Genomic DNA, 13,891 nt, shown 5'->3' with positions numbered 1-13,891 from the left:
CTGTTTGCTAGAGAGGGCACAGAGATTCCCTTGAGATTCATGCTAGAGCAAGTAGTGATGTATTTGAATAATAATGCATAACTACTTATACTTGTCCCATGTGTGGTTTAACCTGCATGTGCGATGAGCTTAGAGACTTGGCTCGAGGTTTAAAGAGGACCTAAAAAAGATGAATTAGTGCTGTAGGACACCTCAACCTTTCGAAAAAAAGAAAAAAAAGTGTAACCCAGACTCATTGGAAAAATTGGCCTGTGGCAACACTTCTGCAAAATGTTGCTTCGTGCATGCTTTGCAACACTTTTGAAAGTGAAATGTCCAGTGAGTGGTGCTTAAAAGCGCATACAGTTTAATCGGAATTTTTTCTCAATAAAAATTTTAAATTCTGTGAGTTATAAAAACGTATTTGGTTTTATCTGACACAGATGAACAGGAACTTTTAAACTTGTACGTATTACAGCAGTTTGTAATTTAAATGTTCAATATGTGTAGCGCTAAAAGCAAGTTCAGTTTTATCTGAAACAGATGAACATAAATCTAGCACTGTTTTAGTTCCTTCTTAGTTGTGTGGATCACAGCATTTCATAATTTAAAATTTTTGTTGAATAGCCCTAAAAGCATTTTCATTTTTATCTGACACAGTCATCTGAGTTGGTTGTTGTACATATTATGGCAGCTACAGGAAAATGCATTTACAGTGGGTGGTGTTAAAAGTTTGTTTTATCCAAAATATATGAATTTTGGCAATGTTTTTATTTTATTATTATTATTATTTTTTTTCTTATATGTATCATGACATTTTTCTAAATGAAATGTCTGGTGAGCATCACTAATGGGACATTTAGTTTCATATGTATCAGATCCATGTGTATAGTGGCAGTTCAACAATTGCGAGAAGCTGTGCAAAAATAAGTCTTTATTAATCAATAATCGGTTCCTGTAATCATAATTTGTGTGAAAAGAAATTAAAAGTTATTGGTGTTTTACTGCCTCTAGTGTTCGCTTCAGCTGGAAACTGCAAACTGAAAAATGTTTTGTAGTTTTGAAAAAAAAAAAATGTAGGTAGAGGTTTTTTTTTTTTTTACAGTGAGCCTGTGTTGTTTTATATAAAAAAGAGATAAATTATAATTCTGCATTGCTCCCAAACACCAAGCCGTGAGGCCAGCACTCACAACACTTAAGTGTAATATGCTAATAATCATCAAAGCTCTCTATGGACACTAAATGGGCTTGCTGAATGCAAATGATGCATATTTATTCTAATCTTAAGTTTTGGTGTTAATTATCTAGGTCAGACAGGACCTGAACTTGTTGTAAACAGTATGCTTGTGTGCCTTCATCAACTGCTCACTAAGAGCTACTGGTCATCTGGGCAGGTTAGTAGGTGCTGCTGTCAGTTATTCCAAGAGATAGAGGTCCACAGTTGATTACAGTACATCCTACACAAACATGCACGCTCTCTCTGTGAGGCTGCATGTAACACATAGCACTTCAGCAGTGTACTAAGAACCTCTCCATATCCCATTATGACTCTGGCTGGCACACGTTCTTTGCCAACTCACGCCTCTCTAAAAATACCCCACACTGATTAAGAAGGGCACTCACAAGGGATACATCAACAAGTATAAACAAGTCAAAAAAGCCTTTCTTAAATGCTGTCCCCAATGAGAGAGACAAGAAAGCGAACACTGTTTACTTAGCAAATTAGTTTGCAAGCTAATGGGTGGCTACCCCACTGGCCACCCTTGTAAATGATATAAAACCGTAAGTGGCTCTCAGAGCTTTCGAGTGAGAAATAGTAGAGCCCTTAGAAATCCTCCACATGTTCATCTGTTAATATAGCCGAGAAAAAGGTACATGATGACCGGGAGAGCTAATGGAAAAGGCTTGGTGATTCATGATTCGGATAAGTAGTTTGAAAGCTAGTTTGTTTACCAAAGTTCATACGGTTGTTTAATTGCATGCAGAAGTACAGTATGATGATGCTCACAGCTATAGTAGCAGGGAAATAATAATGCTAAACACAAGAAATAAAATGTTTAACTAACAAAAATGCATAATTTGGATAGCATAATAAAAGAGAAGAGGAAGAGTATATCTTTGATGTTCAAGGCTGTACATTTACAAAACCCTGTATTTTGGTGCAAATTCATCTGTCACTCAGTAGAAGCAGAAAAAATTACAAATATGAGAACATGGTCAGGTTGTGTGATGTGGACATCCTGAAAACATGAACAAAAACTGCAAAATGTAAAAGAATTCATGACCCAGACAAGCCACCATAAAGTAAGATTTGTGTTGTTTTGAAGTCATTCAATAAACTTCATCTCTCTCTCTCTCTCTCTCTGCTCGGCAATGTCTTTATTTTCTGCATAAATGGGAAATATGTTGAAAACATGAATTTTGTGATTCTCTCCATGTAATAACCCCATTTAATGGCTCGATGAGCCATGAGACAAACTCCTCTCAGCTCAAAAGGAAATGAACTGAGCAAGAGATTTCATATACAGTAGAAACACACAGTTATCCTGCTTATTATAAGCTAACATGAGATTAAACCAATAAAAAGAACTTGAAATAAATCACAAAGATTGCACACAAAATGACAACATACCTGCATAAATGGAAAATATGTTGAAAACATTCATTCTTAGATTTTCTCCATTTCATAACAACTGTTGACACATGGAGAGTAAAGCAATCTAATATGCGCTAATCTCACTCACAATCGCAAAAAGTCCCAATCACAATCATTCTTATTTATTATATCATACAATCATTCAATCAATCATCAACTCCTTTTCATAATCCCACATCACAATGTTTATCAAAGCAAAAAAAACAGCTTCTATTCAAAATATATCATCAAATGCCAGTAATTTTACCATTTAATGACTCGATGATGACCGATGAGACAAACACAAAAGGAAGTGAACTGAGAGAGAAAAGTGTGCACTTGAACAAGTATATACTCTTAGAGGAAATGCACTTCTTTAACAAATCCTGAAAATAATATGCATCTTAACTCAAAACAAGAAAATAATAGATTCAGTCATGTCAAAGAAACCGAATTAGGTAACACTTTATTATAACTTTCATTAATAAAAACATTATATATTGCTTAATGGCTCCTTAATTAAATCAAAGAGTTTGAAACGTGAGATAATGTGCTTGTCAATGTTTGCTACTAAACTTATTTAAATTCAGGTTTTTCGGGACACTTTTTCTCATCGAGATGACTGCTCATAAAGGTATTAATTAGTAAACATTTATAAACAGTTGCAAATTATTAATAGTTTCCACTTTAGATTGGGTACTACAAAAACATGAACAAATAATTTATAGATTATTTGTTAAGATGTGTAAATAGAGGGCTACACAACAAACAAAGCCAACAAATACTGTAAAAACCATATGAACTGAAAGTTTACTGATGTAAGCATGTCAATTTACATCAAATAATCATATTTTAATCATTAGGTAATGTTTAGTAAGTTTAGTAAACATGAACAAGAACAAAGATGTGAATAAAATGTCATCGTTAAATAGATTAAATGAAATCAAATTTAAAAAATTTCAATGTCTGGTTTTATGTTCAAGGACATTTTTCTTTATAAACAGCAAAGAATGGTACAGTATTTATTGGATATGTGTTTATTTATTTTTGTAACATTGTAGATATCTTTACTTTCACTTTTGGTCCATTCAATGCATCCTTGCTAAATAAAATAATTAATTTTGTAGAAAAAAAAATGTCTTACTGACCCCAAACTTTTGAACAGTTGAGTATAATAAGCAATTTGGGTATTTTATTGGGTCGCCGCTTGATTTCCAAAGAAAAATCTGTTGCCTGAAGCAAAACCAGTTGAGAACCACAGTTTCAGACAGACTACAATATGGTTCATCTGAACATACACACACAAAAACTCCCCCCAACAATTTTAGCATAAAAACCAAGAAAAATTGCAGTGGTCTTTGCTACATGTAACCTGTTGTTTCTCTTCCAGCAAAGACCATTTGCAGCAGACATCTATAGGAGGGAGATAATTTCCTGCTTTACCTCCGAGGCGGCTGCAGCTCAGGCCCATTGACATTCAGCGTGCAGGAGTGCAGAGACTGACATTAGAGACAAGAGAGAAAAGACAAATAGGAGCACTCTTAAGCAAGAACCTTCGCCTCTACGTGGGGATGCAATCTGCAGCAGCATATGGGGCGATTTCTCTGCACTTCAGGTTATTATAGCGACTACAATAGAGTGAATGGGGGAGGGCTACTGTCATAGCCAATCACGAGAAGTGACAGCACTGCGTCGAAACATACAGGCAGCACTTTTGTTTTATTATGCACTGCTCACTTTGATTTGTGGAGGGCGAGTACTTGGAAGAGCCATTCTATATCCCAGCGCTGACATTACACCAAAGGATTGCAGGGGTCGCAGCACTCAGCATGGCATAGTGCATTAGTAATTGCCCCATAGATTAATTCATGAGCCTGAGGATAAATCACAAAGTAGTAGACTGTGAGATGAACTTCAGTGCCATTCGTCAGATGTTTGACATGTATTACTGAGTGAAATGAAGAGCAGATGCAAAGCATGAAAGGGTACGTGAAGATCAGAGAGGAAGAACAGAGGGAATCAGATTTACAGGATTACAAGCACTTCTGCAGGGCAATCAATAAAAAAAAATATTCAGATAAAATATTTAGAAGAGCAAAAATGACAAAATATGTGCTGTTAATTGCATCCTGTCATTGGGCTGGGTATTCAATACATCCAGGAGAATGACTACCCTTTGATGAAAATGTAATTACAAATAATATGTGATAAGAAGAAATTTGATTTAGTTTCTGATCCAAGATCTCTCGTCTTGCTCTCTAAGATTATTCTATAAAACTACACATGTAAAAGTTTGAAAGTTGTCACCCACGCATTAGTGTGTTAGATACAGAACCGCACATCTTTTTAAGAGATGCCTAGCATACAAGCTTCACTAAGCATTGCAGCTTTTCTAATATCCCCCCTTTCTCTGACTGAGTTATTCAGGGGATTAGCAGACCATTATTTTGATTTTTTTTATATATTTTTAATAGTGCACAATGTCACAGCTTAGTGGAGGCATTTCTCTAGCTGCGATTAGCGGTGCCTTTAGAATATGCAAATGTAAAAGTGGGTAAAATTGGTCCATGTGAGATAAGAAGTGAAGTCTTGCTCAATATTTTTCTCATTTAGTGTTTAATTTCTCGTAAAGTCAACATGAAATCTATGTATACCCTTAAAAAGTTTGGAGTTGGTAAGATTTTTTAAAATGTTTTTGTCTCATTTGCTCACCAAGGCTGCAATTTATCAAACATATTCAGTAAAAACAGTAACACTGTGAAATATTATTGCAATTTTAAATAATAATTACTATAATTTATATATGTAACACGATCCTTCAGAAATCATTCTAATATGCTGATTTGGTGCTCAATAATCATTTAATAAACATGATCAGTGTTGAAAAACTTTGTGCTGCTTAATATTTTTTGTATAAACTTTTTTTTAGGATTTTAGAAGTCCAAACATTATTTATTTGAAATATAAATATTTTGTAACATTTTAAATGTCTTTTCTGACACTTTTGATCAATTGAATGTATCCCTGATGAATAAATCGTTTTTATCTTACTGACCCCAAACCTTTGGACACTAATGTGTACATGAAATCAAACGATATACCTTCTTACTGTGAACAAATCATTGGAGCGATTGCAAACAGCACTTCACTTCTTCGCTCTGACTTTATTGCTTGAATATTAACCACCATGGCTATAATCATAAAAGTCTCAAACTGCAAATAATGTGTAATCATAAGCTTATGATGAGAACAACCACAGTATGATGGTTTAATTTAGGCTTTAGGTGTCTTTATCTTGACACGATTTTAAATATTGTGGTTTTCGATGCTATACAGGTCTTGGCTGCATACTTTGGCACAATGATATGGATAATCTCCCCCTGAACACTCCAATTATGATTGCAGAAATGAGGCTGAATATTTCCCAGAGGTATAGGAGTGTGTTTGTTTAGTGAATGCAGCTACAGCATGACAAATTCCCTTCTATGGAGGCTACAGTTTCTAAATCTTTGAGCTTGCTTACTTTTCCTTCACATACCATTCCTCTTACACCCTGAGATTTGCTCTAATTTACATTATCAATATTTCTGACCACAGTAATCCGAGCTCATTATTAGAGAGCAGACTGTTAAACCCGGGCTTAAATGTGTCATGGATGTTATGACAGTTATTGTAAATATGGATGTGTGCGGGATTTGACCTGCATCCAGTGGCGCAATAAATCCCGCAGAAATTCCAAGCCTGTGCCCTGCCTGGTTCTGTGTTAGTAAAGTTCGGTATAGAAATGTGGGTGTAATTTTTTTTTTATCCAGTCACAGCTGTGATATACAGTTTAATTATAAATGATAAATACTTCTTTGATGTCTTTAGAGTCCTAAATATTTGGCCATATTTGTCTTACAGCATAAGATAATAAGCTGAAGAAATCTCAGAGCAGCCACAAAACATTCCAAACTGCTTGTTTGTTTGTGGCCTCAGAGCTCCCAAATACTATCTCTAATAGGTCTCTAAAGGGGCTTTGGCACTAGAGGAACATTTTCATATTTCCTATAACTATTTGGTGTGTCCGCGCCACACAGTCTGGAAATTGTTTCAGCTAGGAACACCTGTTGGGCGGACTAAACTAGCTTCTACTTCAGCGTAGGGTCTGACCCAGCACAATAGAAACTACCAGTGACATATGCTTACATCGATTGACCTAAACATGCACCATACAAAACGGTGCATCTGCCATTTTTAAAAAGCTGTGTAAACACACAGTTTACATATACCGTATTTTCCGGACTATAAGTCGCACTTTTTTTCATAGTTTGGCTAGTCCTGCAACTTATAATCAGGTGCGACTTATTTATCAAAATTAATTTGACATGAACCGAGAGAAATGAACTAAGAAACTTGAACCAAGAGAAAACATTACCGTCTCCAGCCGCGAGAGGGCGCTCTATACTGCTCAGTGCTCCTGCAGTCTACCACTGTAAAGATAGAGCGCCATCTCGCGGCTGTAGACGGTAATGTTTTCTCTTGGTTCTTGGTTCTAAATAAATGCAACTTATAGTCCAGTGCGACTTATATATGTTTTTTTCCTCATCATGACGTATTTTTGGAATGATGTGACTTATACTCAGGTGCAACTTATAGTCCGAAAAATACGGCATTTACTCCACAAACTAACTCCACAAACACTGAAAACAGCGATAGATGGATGGATGCCAAAGCCCATACTTCTCCATCCTCCAGTCATTTGATGTTGTTGGATGCTTAAATGACGTCAATGTCTGTGGTAATTAAAGTGGGTGAGTTGTTTGATTATTTCTTAATTAGTCTTCCCATTAACACCATTATTCATTTATTCCGACCGACTGGGGTCTGCAGAACTAAAGGTGGGATCTGTCATGTTAACAGTCTAAAATATATAGGCTAGTCTGATCAGTGTTTGTGTATTGAAATAGAAGAGAGTATTTTGATATTTAAACCAGGACACATTTCTGAATGTTTTTGCAAGGCACCATAGCAAGGTAACATCAGATTATTAACAAATCATCCAAAAGCATCTTTTTAAACATCCAGTGCTCAACTACTAAATATTGTTGGGTGAGGCCACCAATGTCTAAATAATGTGTTTCATCAGACTACATGAATAAATGGCTGTCGATTGAGAAAAATGCTATTTTTTTGCTTCCCAGAATGGTGCAGTTACCTTGTTTACCAGCAGGGGGCAACTGACTACACTAACCAGCTAAACCTTGACCCCTGAGGTGAGACTTCATTAGGGTTTAATTAATTGGGTAAAATGAATCCAATCAATACTGCTGGGTGTGTTTAAAACAAGTCCGAGGGAAATTAGTGTAGGATAAGTTGTTGCACTTAAAATAACAGCAAATAATACGCTGAATTATCTAACACAAACATTGTCGCAGGATTAATTTATTTGCATCAAATAGATGTTAACTACATTGGATTGTTTTTCATTTTCATACTGAATATACACTGTTACTCACAGCAGTATGCCCATGAGTTGAAAGTGCTTAGGCTTTATTACTAGTCTGCTTTAAGAGACAAGAGCAAGTGCACTCAGAGTACAGCAACCACTGTGCTATTAGATGAAAAGCTCACTCCTGTGTCTAGAGCCTATAGTCATAACAGAATCTCCACTGCCTGGAGGAAAAAAGAGAGAAATTGTGCGTGTGCGATTGAATACTTGTATATATGTGCATTATAGAAGTGTGTGGGAGAGATAGAGATGAAAATAGAATAGGAGACAGACAGCCAGCAATAGGGAAAGAGAGAATAACAAGATTTGGGTCTGTGTTTGTCTGTGCCATTCGAGGTTACATAGGCTGGAGGAGAAGTCGCTTCTGTCTTCACTTTAAGTCGATCAGACACAGCTTTTGTCTGGCAAAGGAAATAGTTTTCATGTGTCAAATGCTTATCAAAAATGTTTGGAGGTCTATATAGAACGAGAGAATTCCATTGAGGTGAAGGAAAGCACTTTTTAACCCTTAGATATTCTATGATTAAAGCTGCTATAAAAGCTTGTATTCACCTCAGAGTAAATAATAATAATATTTCAACTTCATACCTTATAGTTACAATTTTATTTCTCGTAATTGTCATGTTACTGTTTATCTTTGCATTTGCGACTCATATTCCCAGTCACAATCATAAGAAAAATATTTGCATTTCGGACATAGAAAATTTCAGGGCTGTGAATATTTTTCTCATTATTTTCTCATAATAATCATAACTTTACATCTCACATTATTTATGACTATGTATCTCACAACTTCAGTTTATAGCCTACAGTACCTTACAATTGCAACAATTTTTTCTCATAATTTCAACTTCATATCTCATATCTTTTCTCATAAGTGTGGCTATAATTTGTTTTAACAGTAGTGTAGATGAATTAGTCTAATTCTGACTGTATATCTCACATTCGCAACTTTATTTCTTTTAACTGTGCCTTTGTTGCTTACAACTGTAATTTATACCTCACAAATTCAACTTTATTTCTCACAGTTGCACTTTGATGTCTCACAGTGTGACTATTTCTCATTTCAAGTTCTTCTTACAATAACCTGATTTATGCTTTACTCTGAATCAGAACAGACATCCATAAGATGCTGTTTGGAAACACAGGCAGTCAAAATACAATGAGCGAGATCCAATTCCTAATCATAATTTCATCCATCACCAAGAAAACTGCATTTGCTTAATGTCAAAAGAAAACAGTTTCTTACAAGGAATTTTAGAAGGTCAGTTTGACTTTCTGGCCTTGTCTACAAACATATCTTGATTAATACAAGACCTTTGCTAGAAAGCATTTCCCTTCAAATCAATTTCAAATCAGTCATAAAAATAACAGCTCATTAGGAAGATTGTAGAATCTGCGCACCTCCACCTAAAGACAAATGTTGTTATTTCCGCTTGGCTCTGCGTTCAAGGTGTTGTTTAGAGTCCCTTAATACCCAATTTACTTACAGAAATTAAGTGAATTAATCTTTCAGGGACTGCCGGCACAGATGCTTGCCGTTTACTTTTAAGTGGCAAAAGTGTTGGTATAGAAATGACAGGCTATACTGTACCAAATATAGTGACAAACAAAGAAGCACATTACAAAGCAGCTTATTCAATTTACCTTACCATGTAGCCTCGCTGCATCTACGTCTTTTGTAAGGACAAGCAAATTGACTTGAACTCAGGTGACCAAGCGTTACATCCTGAGGCAGCAGTCTTGTTTTCCCATAGGGTGTGCAACATAAGAACTGAACTAGACGAGTGGGTTTAATTTCAGTGTTTTCCTAGCATCGTATTGCTCAGTAATGGTCTAATTCTTAATTGCTATGCTTTTTGCAAGTCCTTTGTTTCTATCTTTCAAGTTAAAAAAAAAGCCATTTTGTTGATTATGGGTAACAACTTTTTGTTTTACTTAATTGCTGCCTCTAGAACAGACAAAAGTGCTCCATTAAAATACATTGGGAATGACATCTATATTTAGATCTATAATAACATTTCTCAAACGTCTAATGAAATCTCGGTTTCTAAGAGGAGTCTCCACTGCGCAACATCCACAGTGACATGCACACATTGCACTGAAAAGTTTATTCCTCAAAATTGCAACACTTTTTCTCACAATTTCAACTTCTCAGCTCACACTTCTGACTTTATTTCTTATCGCTCTGAAATTGGGATTGCAACTTCAAATCATTGCGACTTCCTCACACAACTGTGTCTTTGTGTCCCACAAATGTGACAATTTTTCTCATAATTATTACCGTTGCTTGTAACTGAAAAACAGCGATAGATAAATTTGTGACTTTTTTTCTTATAGTCATATCTTTATTTGTCCAAATTTGAGCTTTATATTTCACATTTGCAACTTAATTTCTCATATTTACAACTTTATTTCTAACAATTGCAAATTTAGAACTAACAATGATGGATATTCTTATAATTGTGATATTGATTGCAACTATTTCTCACAATTGTGACTTTATTTGTCACAATTCCAGCTTTATTTCTCAGAGTTGTAACTTTGCCTTCTGAATCGTGACCCTTTTTCTCATAATTGAATAACTCTTCTGAAAAAGGAATGCCAGCATCATTTTAACTGCCATGTTGAGAACAATTTCTGATAAAATCTTTGTCTCTAAGAGAAGTTTCCATTGAGCAAAATCCACAGTGACATGTTCACATTCCACTAAAATAACTTTGTTTCTGATCAGGTCATTGAGCTGCCACTTTGACTATATTTTGCTGCTATACAGAGAGCAAAAACCCTGTCAGCAAGTCGCACTGATTGCATACATGACGTGATTAAGGAAATTACACTAATTCTGTCCATTGTCCGGAGTAATTACAAATGATTCTGCTTCTGTGCTGTGGTGAAACTAAAGTGAATAAGAAAAACTCAATCAACCCACGAGAGCTCGTGGGGAGATGGATGTTTATATCAAATGCTCCAGTAGCCTTGGCTAACAAAGAGAGAAAGAGATTTCAAAACCTCTGCAGCTCAATTAACATTTTCAAACTTTATCTCAAACCTCCATCCATCTGTCAGAGGAAGAATCAGCTATCTCAGCAACTCAGTTTCTCTCCCACATGTAGAGCTGGAAAGATTAATTAAAACATTTCTGTAGGTGAATGAACTTGTTGATTAATCATTGTTTTGGCAAGCTTTTTTAAGTGAGTCTTGGCTGCATCTAAATTTGGGCCATGAGGTGACTGACTATTCCATCCTGTTAATCTTATTATTCCTGGCTATCTGTAGTCTGTCCGGCAATAAAGATTTCTGCTTACTTGCAGGCTTGCAGCGAGTGTGTGCAACAAATCAGTATTGGTGAAATCAGTCATTCATAATTCTCACGGTGAAAAAAATTGTTGACTATGAGCTGCATTAGGTGTTGATGTAGAACAAACGTGGATTTTATTTTATAAGACCTACCGTCCAATTATTTCTAAAAAACAATTTATTTTTGACCCTATTGATTTTGCCGTGCTAACTCTCTGCAAGGCAATTAGTCAAGTAATTAAACAATGTAGTAATATTAAAGTGGTGGGTGCTTCAGACTAAATTAAAACACATTCCTAATTCCACAACATTGTGTGTTTGCAAGAACTATTTTTGCTTTATTTTAGAAAAGTGTGTTCCTAATTTTTTTTTTTAGAAAAGTGTGTTCCTAATATTCCTAATCGTTAACAGCCTCATGTCATAATTTGGCAAAAACAATATATATATATATATATATATATATATATATATATATATATATATATATATATATATATATATATATATATATATATATATATATATATATATATATGTATGTATTTCTTCACCAAGCTTAATAATAAAGTAGAAAAGGTTATACTTTCACTGCTGCATAAAAAACAACTTTGCTGTTACAGAACACTGTTGAAATAGCATGCAACTTTTGTTCCTCCAATAGCTACTGTACCTGTTTAAGAGTTGAACAGATGCTGGGTTGACAGTCAAGGTAAATCGCTATTGTTAAGGTTAGATCAGGAGGGAACCCAGCAGCTCATTTTCAGCTCTTAACACATGATTCATAGAACTACATTAATAGGCTGCCTATATGTTCAAATGTGGCATGTGAAGCATTTGAACATCAGAGTTCTTTAACTTATTTGTTAAGGGACAGTAGGACGTGTTGTAACATTGAGTGAGTTGTAAACATTGTCAGTTTTAATGAGCACAAACAATGAGCTAAGACAGTAAAAAATACACATCTCTTTTATGATTGGTGATCATGTTATTGGTGATCATGGGTGGTATATAGCAGAACTGATATCATCTGAATCAGCAGGTTGTCATGTTTAATTTGATATATAACATCTATAGCAAGCTTTTCATCTACATCTCTAGCAATAGTATGACTGTCAGACAGGCAAGGTTTAAACACTCTCCAATGTATTGGCTTAAGATGCACAGAATGGTACATTTGACACTAATTTACTAAACACAAAAATAATTGTGATTAACACACTATCTTTTCTGTTTTTGAATTACTTGCCTATTATGTATCTTTTTTTATGGATTTATTTATTTTAATGTAATTTAAATTAGTCCAATATGTGTAGCATTAAAAGAGCCACTTTAAAGTAAAATCGAATGATTTGGGAAGGCAATAATTTATTTATTTATTTTAATAAACATATATTTTTTATATCTTAAAAAAGTGACTTAAGTTTAAACACAATAAATCTATTCATATAAAATTGAAACGCTGTCATAGTATTTTTGCATACAGTGCTGCCGTGATTCTTTAGGTTAATGTTTTTAGGTTAAATATCATCTGCACCACCTAGGCTAATTATGTGTTCCACCTTTCCACCAAGTCTCGAAAGATTGTTGGTGTTTGCCGACCGCAATAAACGGCAATATAATTGCAATGACCAGACCAACATGCAACTGCAAATAATGCAAGTTTCTTCAGAAGAATTCATGACTACACCAGTTACGTCTGTAGAGTAAATGCCATCAGACTTATTGACTAAAGAACCCCAGCGTGTCAGATGCATCGCGGTCCCCACCACCGCAAAAGAGCCACGGAATCAACTGCAACTTACGAGGTGATGGAGAAGCTGCCTGAGAGATGCTGATGTGGCTTAAAATCCACAGCAAGAGCTTCAGTCCGGTCCCGGCGGGTGTCTCCATCTTCGACTACAGTGAGATCAGCGGAGACGCAGTTACTTTTCTCCACAGAGCGAAGCCTCTAGATGAGCGAGACCCGCAATAACCGAAGCTTCTCGGCTCTGGTACTCGGTGTCAGTAAAATTCTGAGCAACAGTTCGGTTTTTCAGAAGCAAAAGACTACAGTTGAGCACTTTAATGCGGTATTTCAAGCCATGTCGGAGCGCGTGCGCCTGACTCGCTGAGGTCGCTGTCCAGGTGCTGAAGTTACTACACGCAGAGAGCTGACAGCGCGCTCTCGTTCATATAAACACAGAACCCCTCTCTCCTCCTAGTTGGTACGTTCCATAAAACAGTGGAGCAGCCCTCGCGGGACAGGGCCCATTGCTTTGAGCGCCTTCTCTTGGGCAGCAAAGAATAGATAACATTTGAATGAGAGTTGCTTTTATGTTTTTAACTGTTTCTGGAGGACTAATATAAATGGGCAAGATTTTGGCCGTGGAGTTCACACAAATTACAAGGGCGGTCGTACGAGATGTTTAAGTAATTAAAACTAATTATTACTGAAGAAAGATATACTTATTGTACAAACGTGTCCGCTAGAGGGTTCTGTGGAAAAT

The 13,891-nt window shown here is 35.7% G+C and overlaps 1 protein-coding gene across 1 annotated transcript in view; it reads right to left on the bottom strand.

Annotated features, from left to right (window-relative positions):
• LOC127946186 (contactin-associated protein-like 2) overlaps nt 1–13,549 on the bottom strand; it is a 361,215-nt gene extending 347,666 nt beyond the window's left edge. Inside the window, exon 1 of the mRNA XM_052542554.1 lies at nt 13,208–13,549. Within this exon, the coding sequence (XP_052398514.1) occupies nt 13,208–13,295 (88 nt within the window). The 5' untranslated portion in view covers nt 13,296–13,549. The remainder of the gene's footprint in view (nt 1–13,207) is intronic.
• Nucleotides 13,550–13,891: the final 342 nt, after the last annotated feature.

This window comes from Carassius gibelio, chromosome A24 (genome assembly GCF_023724105.1).
Source record: "Carassius gibelio isolate Cgi1373 ecotype wild population from Czech Republic chromosome A24, carGib1.2-hapl.c, whole genome shotgun sequence".
NCBI classification, from domain to species: Eukaryota; Metazoa; Chordata; class Actinopteri; order Cypriniformes; family Cyprinidae; genus Carassius; species Carassius gibelio.
This window is presented reverse-complemented; position numbering and strand designations above follow the sequence as displayed.